The 17,395-nt window shown below is 43.2% G+C and overlaps 1 protein-coding gene across 1 annotated transcript in view; it reads left to right on the plus strand.

Moving 5' to 3' along the window:
- CDC73 (cell division cycle 73) overlaps nucleotides 1–17,395 on the plus strand; it is a 194,468-nt gene that overhangs the window by 23,941 nt on the left and 153,132 nt on the right. Inside the window, exon 8 of the mRNA XM_039484449.1 lies at nucleotides 15,626–15,724. Within this exon, the coding sequence (XP_039340383.1) occupies nucleotides 15,626–15,724 (99 nt within the window). The remainder of the gene's footprint in view (nucleotides 1–15,625; nucleotides 15,725–17,395) is intronic.

A 17,395-nucleotide genomic window follows, 5' to 3' on the forward strand; every position in this document is an offset into this window, starting at 1 on the left:
TGACTGGTTCACATATGCCAGAAATGATATTCACATTTTTAATGCTACAAATCTTCGGAAAAAAATTAATAAGAGATTCCCATTGTAAGTTCTTCAGCTAGAAAACATTTTTACCAGAGTGGATTTATACTCTGTCGACAATAATTTAAGATTGGACCTTTAAGTAGAACAGCTACAGAATAAAACATTGAGAATAATGGGTGTTGGTTTCCTTCTCCAAAGATGTATACCATACACCTGGGGGAATTCTGTGCCAAAAATTATTTAAAAGTTCTGCGCACAATATTTTAAAATTCTGTAAAATTCTGCATATTTTATTTGTCAAAATACTACAATCACATCAGTTTAAATTATTTTGGTAATTTATTTCAAAATGCCTGTCAGCAAGTATGTCTGTAATAATACAACAAAAAAGATTCAGCAAATGTTTTTTGATACATAGATTCCTTACTAGGCATATTAATACAGAACTTTGAGTAATAATTCATTTAAACTACAATCCTGAAATGTATTTTCCACACCCCACAGAAGCAGTGCCAAGGCTTGGGGGAGTCCGGGGTAATGGAGCTGAGGGAGAGGGAAGGAGACTGGGAGTGAACCTGGAGGGTTTATTGGCTATGGGTGGGAGAAGTATGGGTTTTTGGCTGGGAGGGGAGGCGGAGGGATTGTTAAGGAGTTGGGGAGCCTTCCCCATGCAGACCGTGGCTGACTGCTAGCTTTTCCCATTCAGTCAGGCACATCTCCTCCACTGTCTTCATGTGTCCCTGCACTCCCACTCAGCTACCCTGTCCCTATGTCTTTGCACTTCCACTCAGCCATCCCCATCCCCATATAGCCCTGCACCCCAACTCCCATTGTGCCCCTGTCCCAGTCTGTCCCCCTGCACTAGCCCTTCTGAACCCCAATCTGTGGCCCCCTGCAGCTCTGTGTGCCCCGCTCTCTCTGTCCCTCCCGCATATCCCATGCCTCCTCACTTAGCCCTGTGAGCAGGGTGCTGTGAGGAATGCAGGCTTTCCTTCCTTCCTTCCTTCCTTCCTTCGTAGCTGCTAGTGAGCCAGCTGCCCTCTGTTCTGGTGCCAGAGTAGCCCCTGCTGGGTGAAAGGCATAACTGCAGCACCTCTCAGGCAGAATGTGTTTTCTTCAGAGAAAAAAAGTCTGCAGAGGACATGAGTTCTGTGCATGTGCAGTGGCATAGAATTCCCCCAGCAGTAAACCAGACAAGAAGGGAAACTTGATTTCAGGTATCTGAACTTTATTTTGTAAAACAAAGAGCTGAACCCTTGAGGAAACCCTTACCTTTTGCTGAAACAGTTAGTCATTAATTAATTCCTTTCACCCCATTCCCCCCCACCTTCCAAAATAACCTGTGACAATTGAGCTTTTGAATTCTGTCCACAGCAGATTTCAGTGACCAGTCTGTAAACAAAGAGCATTTCCTCTGTTCAGTCTATACCATCAGAGGGTTAGTGGCACTTATTCTTCCTTTATAACAAATTAAATTAGTTCATGCTGGAGCTGAAAGGAAGAGCTGCAGAGTTCACAGGAATATTGGCAGGGAGTCTTTCCATCTCAGTGGTTTTTGATGTACCCAGCTTAAAAACCTTTTCTCACAGCATGCCCAGAAATATTTCTCAGATACTAAGCAGTGTGCAACTCAGTAGGTTGGGTTGAACATGTGGGAGTTGTGTGAGGAAAAATCTCAGAATTGAACTCTAACAAATGCTCTATGATTATGCTTGTGTATTTATGTACTTTTTAAAGTAAACCTCCAATTCTCCTGGGAACAGGGTTTTTTGAGAACTCCCTGCGCTCTTCCATGTTTTTATCCCTTTTTCCTCTATAACCCATTTCCAAATGTATTGCAAACAATTTTCCTGGATGCTGGCTGGTGAGTCTTGCCCACATGTTCAGGGTTTAACTGATCGCCATATTTGGGGTCGGGAAGGAATTTTCCTCCAGGGAAGATTGGCGGGGGCCATGGGGGGTTTTCGCCTTCCTCTGCAGCATGGGGCATGGGTCACTTGCTGGAGGATTCTCTGCACCTTGGAGAAAAACCACGATTTGAGGACTTCAGTAACTCAGACATAGGTTAGGGGTTTGTTACAGGAGTGGGTGGGTGAGATTCTGTGGCCTGCATTGTGCAGGAGGTCAGACTAGATGATCATAATGGTCCCTTCTGACCATAAGTCTATGAGTCTATGAACTCCAACATTAACTACAGTGAGAGCTTTTTATTTATGTTTTATTGTGGAATATATTTCCACAATCTAAAATATAGGATGTTTCAAAGTTACTTTTTCTACATGAGATTGTCATACCCACAGGATTGAGGAAACATTAGCTAGCCCCATTCTTTTCCCATACCAGCCAACCTCTAGGAAGACTGGAAGGACTGCACCACAGTCCTTCCATGGTCTCTACATTAGCCAACAAGCTGGAATGGTTGCTATATCCATTTTTATGATGCTAATGCTGGGAGTTCCTAGCTACTGGCTTTGTAGATTTCATGACCCATCTCTTGACGGGCTCCTAAATCCCTTCTTTGTTGGGGTCGATGCTTTCACAGTTCAGGACAACTGCACCAGTCATTTCCGTAGTCCAGTAAGGGCATCCATTCCCAGACTTCCAGCTGGCACCTCTCTTGGGCAGGGAGACATCTCTCTCCCTCCTGATGGGTATTTCCAGACCTCACAGTTCACTGCCTATACTGTGATATCCCAATCAAGACAAGCTTCCTAAACAGACCAGCATCTCTGCTTTGCTTTCTCTTTGAAGGCAATGAATAAGGTAACTGCCTGTGGTTTTAAGTTACCACACAGCGTATTGTAAGCAAGCATCTTTATTCTTAGGGTAAAAGCATTACAGAGAAAACAGTAAAAGAACCTACACACATGCTTACTAGAAATCACCACCTATCTCCACAAGGCCTCTAGTAAGTGTCAGTTCTTCCAGCCCTTCCCTAAGAATTGGTGCCCACCCCTTGGACAGAAGGAGCTGTCCCTTTGCTGGATCAGAAAGGAAAGTTGTGAGTCAGTTCAAACTCAGTCTATTTATCCTTTCTTTGTCTGTTGGCCTCTGGAGAATCCCCTTTGAACGAGGATAGGCGAGTCTCCCCAGAAGGTGGGGACCTGAATGAATTTGCCTAGTAACCCTCCACTCTTTTTTTATTTCCTGGAGAGCTGTGATTACCCTCTGCCATGGAATTACATACAATCCCTGGCCCCCAATGATACTGTAAGATCTCCCAGAGATTTTTCAGGAAATTGCTATATCTGCTGCAAGTGTAAGTCTCACTCTGGAGGCCTGGATGTGGAACCAAACTGCCCTAATATGAGTCTTAAGGTACGTCTACACTACGGGACTATTCCGAATTTGCATAAACCGGTTTTGTAAAACAGATTTTATAATATCGAGTGCGCGCGGCCACACTAAACACATTAAATCGGTGGTGTGCATCCATGGTCCGAGGCTAGCGTCGATTTCTGGAGCGTTGCACTGTGGGTAGCTATCCCGTAGCTATCCCATAGTTCCCGCAGCCTCCCCCGCCCCTTGGCATTTCCGGGTTGAGATCCCAGTGCCTGATGGGGCAAAAATCATTGTCGCGGGTGGTTCTGGGTACAGCCTCACCCCTCCCCTCCTGACAGCAGCAGACAACCGTTCGCGCCTTTTTGCTTGGTGAACTGTGCAGACGCCATAGCACAGCAAGCATGGACCCTGCTCAGCTCCATACCGCAATCGTGAATGTTTTAAACACCTCGCGCACTCTCGTGCAGTCTATGGTGAACCAGGACCTTGAATCCGAGGCGAGGAGGAGGCGGATACGGCAGCGCGGCGATGACAGTGATGAGGACGTAGACACAGAATTCTCTCAAACCGCGGGCCCCTGCGCTTTGGAGATCCTGATGGTAATGGGCAGATTCTATCCATTGAACGCCGATTTTGGGCCCGAGAAACAAGCACTGACTGGTGGGACGGCATTGTGTTGCAGGTGTGGGACGATTCCCAGTGGCTGCGAAACTTTCGCATGCGTAAGGGCACTTTCATGGAACTTTGTGACTTGCTTGCCCCTGCCCTGAAACGCCATAATACCAAGATGAGAGCAGCCCTCACAGTAGAGAAGCGAGTGGTGATAGCCCTGTGGAAGCTTGCAACGCCAGACAGCTACCGGTCAGTCGGGAATCAATTTGGAGTTGGAAAATCTACTGTGGGGGCTGCTGTGATGCAAGTAGCCAAAGCAATTACTAAGCTGCTGCTACGAAAGGTTGTGACTCTGGGAAACGTGCAGGCCATAGTGGATGGCTTTGCTGCACTGGGATTCCCTAACTGTGGGGGGACGATAGATGGAACCCATATCCCTATCTTGGCACCGCAGCGCCAGGGCACCCAGTACGTAAACCGGAAGGGGTACTTTTCAATGGTGCTGCAAGCACTGGTAGATCACAAGGGACGTTTCACAAACATCCACGTGGGATGGCCAGGAGGGTTCATGACGCCGCGTATTCAGAAGCACTACTCTGTTTAAACGGCTGCAGCAAGGGAATTACTTCCAAGGCCAGAAAATAACAGTTGTGGATGTTGAAATGCCTGTCGTTATCCTGGGGACCTAGCCTACCCCTTGATGCCATGGCTCATGAAGCCATACACAGGCAGCCTGGACAGTGGTCAGGATCTGTTCAATTACAGGCTGAGCAAGTGCAGAATGGTGGTGGAATGTGCATTTGGCCATTTAAAGGCGCGCTGGTGCACATTACTGACTCGCTCAGACCTCAGCCAAACCAATGTCCCCTATGTTATTACTGCTTGCTGTATTCTCCACAATCTCTGTGAGAGTAAGGGGGAGACCTTTATGGCGGGGTGGGAGGCTGAGGCAAATCACCTGGCCGCTGATTACGCGCAGCCAGACACCAGGGAGATTAGAAGAGCACACCAGGAAGCGGTGCGCATCAGAGAAGCTTTGAAAACGAGCTTCATCAATGGCCAGGGTACAGTGTGACTGCTGTGTTTGTTGATGAACACCCAACCCCCTTGATTGACTCAGTCCCTGTAAGCAACTCCCCCTCCCCCTTCGAGTACAGCTTACTTATGCAAATAAAGTCACTCTCATTTAAAAAGCATGAATTCTTTCTTGATTCATTATAAAAGAGGAGAGAAGTAAGGGTGTGCTTTGGGAGGAGGATAGGAGGGATGGAGAAGGCCATTAAAAAAAAAATTTCAGAGTAACGACATCCTTCTGGTTGGGCTGTCCACAGGGGTGGAGTGGGTGGGTGCAGGCCTCCCCACGCGTTCTTACACGTCTGGGTGAGGAGGATGTGGAACATGGTGAGGGTTGAGGGTGGTTATACAGGGGCTGCAGCGGCACTCTGTGATCCTGCTGCCATTCCTGAAGCTCCACAAGACGCCGGAGCATGTCAGTTTGATCACGCAGCAGCCCCAGAGTTGCATCCCGCCACCGCTGATCTTCCTGCCGCCACCGCTGATTTTCCTGCCGGTCTTCCTGCCGCCACCTCTCATCTCGGTTGTCCCTCCTGTCCTCACATTCATCCCTCCTGTCCTCACGTTCACTGGCCTCTTTCATGTAATTTGAAACCATGTCCTTCCACTCATTCAGATGAGCTCTTTCATTGCGTGTAACTTCCATAATATCCGAGAACATCTCATCTCGCGTCTTCTTTTTCCTCCGCCTTATCTGTGCTAGCCTTTGGGATGGAGGAGGGATGGTTGAAAAATTTGCAGCTGCATGAGGGAGATAAATATTTAGAAAGATACATTTTACAGAACAATGGTTATACTCTTTCACAGTGAACAGCACTATTCACCTAGCACATGTGATTTCCCTACAAGGTCGCATTTTTCATCTTAATAGTGAGTGCTTGCAGCTCTGGAGTTACAGATCTCACAGACACAGGTCCAGGCATCAGAATTCAGCTTGCATGCGGCCATGCAAGTGGTAAGCCACTGTCTCAGTGATTTACCCCTCCCCCCCAACGCATGGCTAATACCACGCTAGCTCCCTGCTAATCAACAACCTTCCCCCTCCCCCCCACCCACTGCGTGTTTGGTAGCTTGGGGAAGATCGCCGGTGACCAAACACAAAAGATCATCGGCATTTCACTCCTCCCCTCCCCCCGCTTCGCTACGTGCAGGAAAGTGTTTTTTTTAAGCTGCTGCATTCCACGAACCCAGTAGAAAAATGGCCACCCCCCTTACTTAAATTCCTGATTTTTAACCAGGTTATCCTGAAAGATATCACTTTGCTGAGGATAACAGAACAAGATAAAGAGCGGATGCTTCTTGAATGCCAGCAATCACCGGGACCATACGCTGCTATGCTTTGCCACGCAATGATACCTGATTACTTGCTACATGCATGGCGTGGTAAAGTGTCCTACCATGGTGGGCGGAACAAGGCTGCCTTGCCCAGAAACCTTCTGCAAAGGCTTCTGGAGTACCTCCAGGAGCGCTTCATCGAGATGTCCCTGGAGGATTTCCTCTCAATCCCCGGACATGTTAACAAACTTTTCTAAGTAACTATACTGTCTGCGAATGCATCCCAAGTCCTCAGGGTAAATCAATCATTAAAAAAGGCTTGCTTAAAAAACAATGTTTGCTATTTGCAAAGGTACACTCACCAGAGCTCCCTTCCATGGTGTCATTGTCTGGGATAGTGGCTTGTGAGGGCTGGGAGGACGGTAATTCCGTCAGGGTGATAAAAAGCTCCTGGCTGCTGGGGCTCACGGAGTGCTGTGTGCTCTCTGCTAGGTCTTCCTCCTCTTCTTCATCTTCATCTTCCCCGTCTGCATAATCCTCAGCCATGGCAGAGATTACAACCCCCACCTCGGAATCCACGATCGGGGTGGGGTACTTGTGGCGCAGCCCCTAAAATTGCATGCAGCTCAGCATAGAAGCGGCATGTTTTTCGACCTGCCCCGGACCTTCCGTTTGCTTCTTTGGTTTTCTGGTAGCCTTGTCTGAGCTCCTTAACTTTCACTCTGCACTGCACAGAGTCCCTGCTGTGGCCTTTATCTGTCATAGCCTTAGAAATTCTTTCAAATACTTTTTCATTTCATCTTTTGGAACGCAGTTCTGTTAGCACTGAATCCTCTCCCCAGATAGCGATCAGATCCAGTACCTCCCGTGCAGTCCATGCTGGGGCTCTTTTACGATTCTCAGGAGACTGCATTGTTACCTGTGCTGATGAGCTGTGCGTGGTCACCTGTGCTGATAAGCTCTCCACGCTGGGGAAGCAGGAAATGAATTTCAAAAGTTTGCGGGGCTTTTCCTGTCTACCTGGCCAGTGCATCCGAGTTCAGAATGCTGTCCAGAGCGGTCACTGGTGCACTGTGGGATACCGCCCGGAGGCCAATACCGTCGATCAGCGGCCACACTAACCCTAATCCGATATGGTAATACCGATACTAGCGTTACTCCTCTCGTTAGGGAGGAGTACAGAAACCGGTTTAAAGAGCCATTAAAATCGATATAAGGTGCCTCCTAGTGTGGACGGTTGTGGCGTTAAATCGGTTTTACGCTCCTAAAACCGATTTAAACGCCTAGTGTAGACCAGGCTTTAAGTGACACAAAAGGCCTCACACCAACCCTCTGTGCCTGGTGAGTTTCACCATAGGTCAGCAGAAGGCCAAGAGGAAAAATTAGAGAGACAAGGTGGGTGAGGTAATATGTTTTATTGGACCAACTTCTGCTCTTGCTCGAAAGCTGCTCTCTCTCAACCACAGAAGTTGGTCCACTAAAAGATATTACCTTACCTACCTTTTCTCTTTAATATCCTAGGCCTAACATGGCTACAACTACACTGAATACAAGAGAAAAGATTACCCACTTGGATTTGAACAACCGATCATTGCAGATATTATACTTTGTCTACCTGTACTGAATTTCTATTGTTGTCTGTTGGGAAATCTGAAGGGAGAACAGAGCATTGGCGTAGAACTATAGAAACTGGAGATGGGAAATGTGGCTCTGAGTTAAAACCTTGCCCAAAGGGAAGTAGCTTTGTACAAAATTTAAGAATGTAAGAATTTAAGATGCCTTGCACACATAGGTGGTAATAACACTTATCCAGAACAATTCTTAAACATTACAACTTGTTATATGATCACAATTTATATAAAAGTCCTTTTTTGGAGGCTGTATCTTACAGATTGATGAGAGTTTACAGGTGGAAATGACTTATCTCCTTGCCAATGCAGGATTGTTCCCTTCAGAACACTTACCAGTGCTTTGTCCAACCTAGCTATAAATGTTACAAGCACTAAGGCTTTCTCACTTTGCTTGGGAGATTATCAGATCGTCTGATCCTGATACTCATACATTTAGGAAGGGAAAATTTCATTCTATCATTGCTGGTTATACCCCTCATTCACCATCCTCTCCATTGTGGATGTTTTCACCTTTCCAATATTTGTGTATGCTAAGTTTCCTTTAGTTGCAGACCCCAAGAAGAACTTGCAAAGGAAAAAAAGACTGTGTCCTCTGTTTTTATTATGATGTATAAAGAAGACCTGAAAGAGTTTATAAACCCCCCAAACAAATAAAACTCCTGCTTGAGAAATGCACAACTATCTATTTCATCTTCCCTGCTCTTGCTGGCGAATTCCCAGGAGGATTAGTGCAGTGGAGCAGGTGTTTTCTCAACCCGCAGTTGAAGGGATGGAAGGAAGTGTTTGGATTTTTACCAGAGGGAGTTAGTTCTTCCCAACGATTAGGAATGTATTTCAACATAGGGTTTTAAACTATCTAATTAAAACTTTTCTCCTTTCACTTGTGATGTTCTGCAAATCCCTCTGTTATCTATAGTCTTCCTTGGAAAATAGGGTAGATCGTATGTGATACTGTTTTTTTTTTTCAAGTGCAATTTTTTGTCATTTAGAAGCAAATTGGGCACAACCCCACTTTTTTCATTTGTAAGACACCCTTAAATAAGCTATATGTATTGAACTCTAATCTTGATTCATAAATCAGTCCACTTACCAGTTTTGCTTCTCTGAACTCTTTCGTGTGTGTGGGGCGGGGAGGGGGGTGATGAGGTGCCTAGAGCTGAATGAGACATTCTAGAGCTGGTCACATTTGGACTGTATAAAGAGGGACTACTGCTGTCCTACCTGTAGCTTTGATGATTGTGTGTGTATACAGCACACAGCTACATCACTGTGTTTTTGTTCTGTTGCACTGCACGCCTGTCTAATTGGATATCCATCATGCCTAGGTATCCTCCAACATTATTGCTTTCCCAATTTCTCCCTCCCATTGCATAGGTATTCTAAACTATCTTTTCCCCTCAGCAGCATTAATTGACACAATACCATGTTATTGATTGCCAATATTTTTGATTGTCTGTGGCTATGATTTGTGTGTACTTCCTTTGTGTTAACTGGTTTATAATACTTCCCAGTTTTTTATATCATTTACAAATTTAATTTGCATCTTTTTAAGAACTCAGGAGAGCCTGGGTCATGGTACTTGCCCCTGTCTTGAAGTGATGCAATTTGTGATAGAAATTTTGAATGAAGACCAAGTAGCTTTCACTGAAATTCCTAGATTTTTGTCATTCTAACTATTTTTTAAAATGTTCCTAGTTGTGGAGTTGTTTCCACATGAGGGGAATACAGTCTCCAACCATTCCCACAGCAGTATATAATAACTTTAGAAATTTAATATTCTATACTTTTGCAATGATATCCTTATGTTAAAGGTTCTGTATAGTAGACTTGGGTGCTGCTGTAGCACTTTAATAAGACCTCTATAAGGTGGTGAGATAAAGCTTGGAAATTAAAACAAACAAACAAACAAATAAAATCATTTTGTTCTTTGAGTGTAAAAGCAATTTTGTGTATGAGCTCTAGGTGGCAGAATTGTTCCATGGTCCTGAAATTCACAGCTATTGCAGTGAACCTGATTTCTGAAGCAATCTATAAGGGTGAAGTATGCCCAGTTAAATTAGGAGCTAGTATCCTTGTTACTAGCTTGTTCAAACTGAATAAATTTGTAGTTTAAAAATGGTGACTGTCTAACAGTATGAATGTGAGATTTTTACCTCACCCAACTTGTCTCTGTAATACAGTAACTCCTTGCTTAACATTGTAGTTATGTTCCTGAAAAATGATATTTTAAGTGAATCCAATTTCCCCATACGAATTAATGTAAATGGTGGTGGAGGGGCTAGGTTCCAGGGAATTTCTCTCTCTCTCTCTCTCTCTCTCTCTCACACTCACACAGTTTTAAACAACCACTTTAATACGGTACACAGATAGGGGCTGCTGTTCCACCCTGGTTCCAAGCCCCCACATCTAGCTCCAATGGGTTGCTCTTTCTGCAAGCAGTGAACAAGCAGGCGGCTGCCAAACAATTGTTATAAGGGAGCATTGTGCAACTTTAAACGAGCATGTTCTCCAATTGATCAGCAACGAAACAACGTTAACTGGGCTGTTAAGTGAGGAGTTACTGTATCCTGGGGCCAGCATGGCCACAACAACACTGCAGATCTGATGGAAGTTTCATTTTATGATCCCAATCCTCATTTCATCTTTATGGGAATTTACTTATGACTACACTAGTATTTGTAATGGAAATCAACATACATATTTTGTATGTACGTTTTTTGTTCTGTATAAGAACACCCCCAGTATGTGTTGTACCTGCAATTAAGGCCAGGTTTCTGTGCCCTTGCTCACGTAGACTACTGTTCAATTTTACTCCACAAATAATCCCATTGAATTCTTTGGGACTACTCATGAAGTAAAGTACTATTCTGTTTGAATAAGGGGTTTGGAATTTGGTCCTAAATGAATAATTCATCACACAGGAGCAGCATTTCTAACAATAGCTTGTCTATGCCGGGGAGTTGCCTTCATGCCTTAGTTTCCTTACCTGAATAGCTATTGGGGAATGGCTCTCCATGTGAACGCTTACTGTACATTGAGTGACATTGTGCAGTTTAGTTTAGGCCACTTCCAAACGCACTTTTAGTGCAGAATAAGTGTGTCTGGACAGGGAGCTAGCACAAAATAGCTATTGCACTTTAAATTCACACCCTTGCTTGTTTTACAATAGCTTTCTTATATAGACCAGCCTCATGGAAACCCTGAAGGCAGAGTCCATTTTCCATAAATGTATTGATAGGGAAAAAAAAAATAAAAATGAAGCAAATGGACTTCTTATGCAGTTTTAGTCATTGTCTGTCTTTGACATATTGTAATGTTTATAGCTGTTTCAAACTTCTGATTTAGTCTTTATTCTGTTACACATAAAAATTTCAAATATCTTTTTCATGTAATACCCTTTTAATATAAAAATACTAGTGGAATAAGGTGTAATAATGCAGAACAAATGAGGTGTGAAATCTGTTCTGTGAAACATAATCCACACATTTAATGGAAATAGCTATCTGCATTTTCTGCACAGACTGTAGTACACTATAGAACTGCTGAAACCTCTAATTAGAACCGTAGGAAGCAATACTTTATTCAAAGAGCAGCTGTTTGTGAAAGGTTGTGTGTGGCTGTTGTATTTATACTGCTACAGAATTTAATTCAGCCTCTAATCATTTCACGTTCTTTAAACATCTCACACAATCTTAAAATGTATTACTTACTGCAATGTCCCATAATAAATCTCATGCACACTAACCTAACCACAGACCCAGTAAAACTTAGTTGTCAGTCCATCAGTCTACTTCTTTCTTAAAAGCCCAGCTAAAAAGATGGGTTAAATGTGGGTACCACTTGCATTAAAACAATACTGGAAGTTCATCTACCAGTCAGTAACAAGCCACAGTGCAGACAAAATCTGCATGTAATATAGTTTGACATAGAGATCTGCTTGGGTTTAATTTTTAGGCCTGGCAGGACCTGAATCAGAAAGGGGTGGAGTCATTTTCCAATCCAAACCTCTTTTTCTACCTGCCAAGCCTCAGCCAGTACCTCCATTTCCTGTCTGTGGTTTTGGAATGTCGATGGCTGCATGTGCTGGTGAATGTCTGCCCTGCCCCGATGCACTGTGTATGCTGTGGATAGAGAGGTGCTGCAACTCATCAGCATGCTTACCCCGCAGCACATGCAGAACAGTGATGTGGCAGCGGCTGGTTGCCAGGTGCAGAGCACTCTGATGTTACAGTGCCAATCCTACAGGCGAGGAGGAGGAGAAACGACCTGATACAAGCCAGGGAGTGTCTGGTTATCTTCTCATTTGACCTGACCTGGATCCAACATTTCTAATGGGTTTGGGTCAGAATGAAGGGTTCTAGTTTGACCGACTTCTCGCTTGCCACCTGAGACTTTCATTCTGCAGGCAATGATGTCCAGCTTGTAACTTGTAGAAATGAGGCCTGAATTGGCACCAGTTGGGCAACATTTGCACTTCCCCATGTCATTTAAAAACCAAATGGATAATTCTGGAAGTGAAGATGTACCGTTTGACTATGGAGCACTCTTCTTTTTTTGTTTTGTTTATTTTTTTAGTATGATTTAAAAGAAAATGATTTATTATATTTGCCTGACTTTTGTTGTATTTTCCTTGCTCCCCATCTGCAGCTGTCCTGTTCTTTCACACTTTTTGCTTCCCAGCAGATTTTTTCCCCTTTGATTGATATTTTGGTGATTTCAGGGCTTTTTAAAGAGTAAATGGAAAATTCTGATTAACTTTTGTACTTGATAACAAGTTTGTCCATTTAACATAATGAATAAATAGCAGGTACAGATGAACTCGGAAGCAACTAGAATACTTCCACATGACTGACAGTAGTAACCAGACAAAGAGAAACGACAAACAATGGGATTTCCATGTAGTCAGTAGTTTTTAAAGTACTTTTCAAATTACCCAAAGATTTCAATAAGGAAGCCATTGTTAGTTTGTGCCCCCAAATGGGGGAATTTTAGTAATCTAAAAGTGCACAATTTGGAATTTAAGCTAAATTTGGAGCAGGAGTTAGAGGAATTTTCAGACACAAGTGTGTGTCGAGATGAAAAATGAAAGCTCAATGTTGCTTCTACCTTTCAGAAAGCACTAGCTGCGTAGGTCAGCTGGTTGCAATACTGACTTTGACTGTCTTTTTTTTTTCTGTCACAAGATTGTAATTTTGCGTTCCAGAATGAGCCCACATGCAACAGTGAAAGCTTCATTTTTGAATGTTTACTCTTAATATAGATGTAGGACTAAAGAGATATAGATAAGTATTAGTTTAGTATAGATAAGTATTAATATTAGCTGCAGCCAGGACTGAAAATTATAAGAAGCAGGACTGACTTTGTGTGTGTTGCCAACTCTTATGCCCAAACAAAACTAATTATTGTCTACCATCACACCACTATATGCAGAGCTGGTCTGAGTGCACCCCAAACTTAACTGACTTTAAGCATCTCTATGGGTGAGTTTTAGATGTCCTTCTGCAGAAGCTAAGCCCAGCTGAAGAGTTGTTCCTCCCTCCCTTTCCTCTCCACCCCCTCTTCTCCAAGTTCAGAACTTACTTGGAGATCTGTGGAAATCTCCTGCTGTTCCCTACGTCTCTGACTGCATCTTTGATAGTCATGTCTTTATACATGTTGTCAGGCTGACAATATGCTGCTTCTTGTCTCGTATCTAAAGAAATGGTGATTTAGTCATGGTTTTTACACTGGATCATGTTACTGAAAGCTATAGTCTGTTGCAATTTCTTTTTAAAGAGACTGTTCTAACATACATTTAAATACACTGTAGCATTTGGGAGGGCAAACTTGTTGGCTTGAGGGCCCCATCTGGGTATGGAAATTGTATGGTGGGCCATGAATGTTCACGAAATTAACAATTCAGAGATATTCAAATAAATGTTCTTTATTAAAGATACATTTTGGTAGAAATAAACATAAAACCTTACTTACTGTTATAAATATACCATCATAACAATGTATTACAATAATTAAACCAAACGTACCCCCTTTCCACGCCCTTTCTCTCTAGCCTGGATTTGTTGGGCATCAGCTTCCAGTCATTGGAACTCATTGAGATTCACCAGCCCCTGCTTTCAGAAATCTCCATAGGTCTCGACAGCCCACAACTGTCACTGAGCACTCCCGGGTGAACTACTCTTTCTTTTATCTTCAGCAGTGGAAAATGAACACTACTGAAACATCAGTCATCTAAGCCAACAAGTAGTTGGCATGTGGGCTTGCACATTCCAGGCTCTGATGGCTTGTTTGGGTTGTGCAGCCAGAATAACATGCGTGCTGTCATGCAGGTCCTGAACACACAGGGAGTGCCAGGTGGGCGCAATGTGGCAAGTCCCCCACCCTGCTCCCGAGCGGGAGCAACAGGGCAAGCTCCCGACCCCGCTCCCCAGATTAAAAGGTCTAACGGGCTGGATGTTGCCCACGGGCCGTATTTTTCCCACCCCTGCTTTAGCATCTGCACGCAGGTATCTTTGCAATCATAAATGGCTGAGTATACTCCAGTTTCAAAGGATACGGTCTCAGAATAAATACCATAAATACCCAGTAGCTTTGTTTTGATGCTCAGGCTGCATCCATTCCACCCTATTCTTGTATTGTTAGTAGAGCTGGTTGTGTTAATAATAATAATAAAGTCTCAAAAGCTTTAATTTAAATGTAAAAATTGTTTTATGAATTCCTCCTCCTCATTTTCTAACCAGCTAGAATGAAAATTTCCACATAAAATGATTTGCAGATATTTCCATAAACTTCATCTTTTGACCAGCTCGAATTATTAGTCACATTTTTTTAGATGGGGCAGAACCAAGGCTTAAGCAGGCCAGCATTGTTCTAATTGAAGCAGTAGTCTCAAGTTCTGCAGGCTCTTTGAGTAGGACAGTGTGATTGGTGGATGGTTGCATTGACAGACAAGCCCACAGTGCTCCAGGGTTGGTAGTTGCTAGGTCACCCAGCTTAGAAGCTGGGAAATTCTCTGAAGCCCAGCTAAAAATGTTTAGTTGGAATTATTTTTTCTTAATGGATTCAGATTTGGGTGTTAACCTTATAGTCCCTTAAGGTTTCTGCTAAGATTTCTCAACCCAAAAGATGGGAATGCACTTTATACTGCTGCTGCAGCCTGGAAATCTAGGAGCACCAATGGTTCCACTAAACTCCTTTGATTACAAACCATTGAGATAAGAGAAGCCATACTTCTCTGTTGAAGTAGCAATCATAATCAGATAGCTTTTCCTTTCCTACCAGCATAATAGGAATTGCCACATCAGACTAGACCACTAGTCAATCTAGCTGGGGTCGGTACATAATATGTCACCTTTGTATTGAGTTTGATGGCTGTTTTTCATGCAGAGCTCTGTTATGGAGAGGAACAAAATCGTAGAATCTGGTTTCAGTCAGGATAAAATAGAGTTTGGTGGTGACAGGCTAATGATTGCTGAACTTAGGTGTCTCCATATCTTTGAGGGGCCTCACCAACATTGAACAGATTGGGTGATATGATGGAAATCCATTAGATGTGTGAGAGTCCTGGGTGAACAAAGTCTCTATAATTTGTATGCAGTTTTTCTCTGTTTACAAGGCATATACTCTTTGAAGCACGTGTTGACTCAAAAAATGTCTTCTAGCTGTATTTCTAGTGTTCCAACCAGCTTTGATGGTCAGTGGGATTCATAAGTGTCTAACTTGTTTTCCAGAACTTTGCCAAGAATATTTTTGCGATTCTTCAGTCGGTAAAAGCCAGAGAAGAAGGTCGTGCACCTGAACAGAGACCTGCACCAAATACAGCACCAGCGGTAAGAAATAAATCTTCTTATTATGGACATGCTGGTCGTGGCTCCATAGCTAAGGTTGAATTGAGTAAATAATGGCAAGAATTCTTCTGAAACTACTCTTCATTTTGTTTGGTTCTAATTAAATAAATTACAGTAACTTTTTCATGCAGAACTTTTCCTTAGATCATCTTTACCTTAAACTGTATATAGTGGTTTTGGAGGAGTTGAATACGCTTCATTTGTTCAATATGTGTTGCCACTTACAGACTGAACAGTTAGTGCCAACTACTGTATGTACCAAACACTCACTAGCATTCTGCAGCTACTTGGAAGAATTATATTAGATGAGACTATAGCCATTTCCAGCAAAATGCCTTGCTAACTGTATTTTTTGACAGATAAAGTAGTAAAATGTTTAAGAATCTGGAACATGACTCTTGAGCAGCAACAGATCGAATCAGCTGTCCTATGCCTGTGTCAAATCAAAAAGATAGATTTGCTACAGACTAGGGACTGAGTGGCTAGGCAGCAGTTCTGGAGAAAAGGACCTAGAGGTTACAGTGGATGAGAAGCTGGATATGAGTCAATAGTGTGCCCTTGTTGCCAAGAAGGCTAATGGCATTTTGGGCTGTATAAGTAGGGGTATTGCCAGCAAATCGAGGGACGTGATCATTCCCCTCTATTTAGCATTAGTGAGGACTCATCTGGAGTACTGTGTCCAGTTTTGAGCCCCACACTACAAGAAGGATGTGGAAAAATTGGAAAGAGTCCAGCGGAGGGCAACAAAAATGCATAAGGGACTGGAGCACATGACTTATGAGGAGAGGCTGATGGAACTGGGATTGTTTAGTCTTTAGAAGAGAAGAATGAGGGGAGATTTGATAGCTGCTTTCAACTACCTGAAAGGGGGTTTCCAAAGAGGATGGATCTAGACTGTTCTCAGTGGTAGAAGATGACAGAACAAGGAGTAACAGTCTCAAGTTGCAGTGGGGGAGATTTAGGTTGGATATTGGGAAAAACTTTTTCACTAGGAGGATGGTGAAGCACTGGAATGGGTTACCTAGGGAGGTGGTGGAATCTCCTTCCTTGGAGGTTTTTAAGGTCAGGCTTGACGAAGCCCTGGCTGGGATGATTTAGTTGGGGATGGGCCCTGCTTTGAGCAGGGGGTTGGACTAGATGACCTCCTGAGGTCCCTTTCAACCCTGATATTCTATGATTTACATTTTTATTGTTCAGGTCTATCTAGGCATTAGAAAAACAATGGTTTTGAGTTGTGATATTTACTGTTGAGTTTAATAAAACTTAATAACTAAATTATTGAACTCCTAATGGTAATCTGCTATGAAAGCCAGTTAATCTTACTTCAGCTTATTTTGATACCTCTGTGCTATATGTACCAGATTGGAGAAGCAAGATGAATTTCGACATTTAAATGCTTGCTTTCTGCTGAATTTCATAAATTGTTCATAGGACTACTCAGACATACAGTTTGGAATGATTGTAACTGTGTGACTAAGTCACCCATGAAAAAGATACATGAATCGATATTTAGTGCATCGTTAGATTGGTAGCATTTTGAAAATGCATTTAAATATGCCTTTTCCCCCTCTCAATTTAATCTTGTTCTATAGGTTTAAGCACCTCTTTATTTGTGGTGGAGTTTTCTGTGCATGTGGCTGAAGAACCAGCCAT

The sequence above is a fragment of the Mauremys reevesii genome, linkage group 8 (genome assembly GCF_016161935.1).
Source record: "Mauremys reevesii isolate NIE-2019 linkage group 8, ASM1616193v1, whole genome shotgun sequence".
NCBI lineage: Eukaryota > Metazoa > Chordata > Testudines > Geoemydidae > Mauremys > Mauremys reevesii.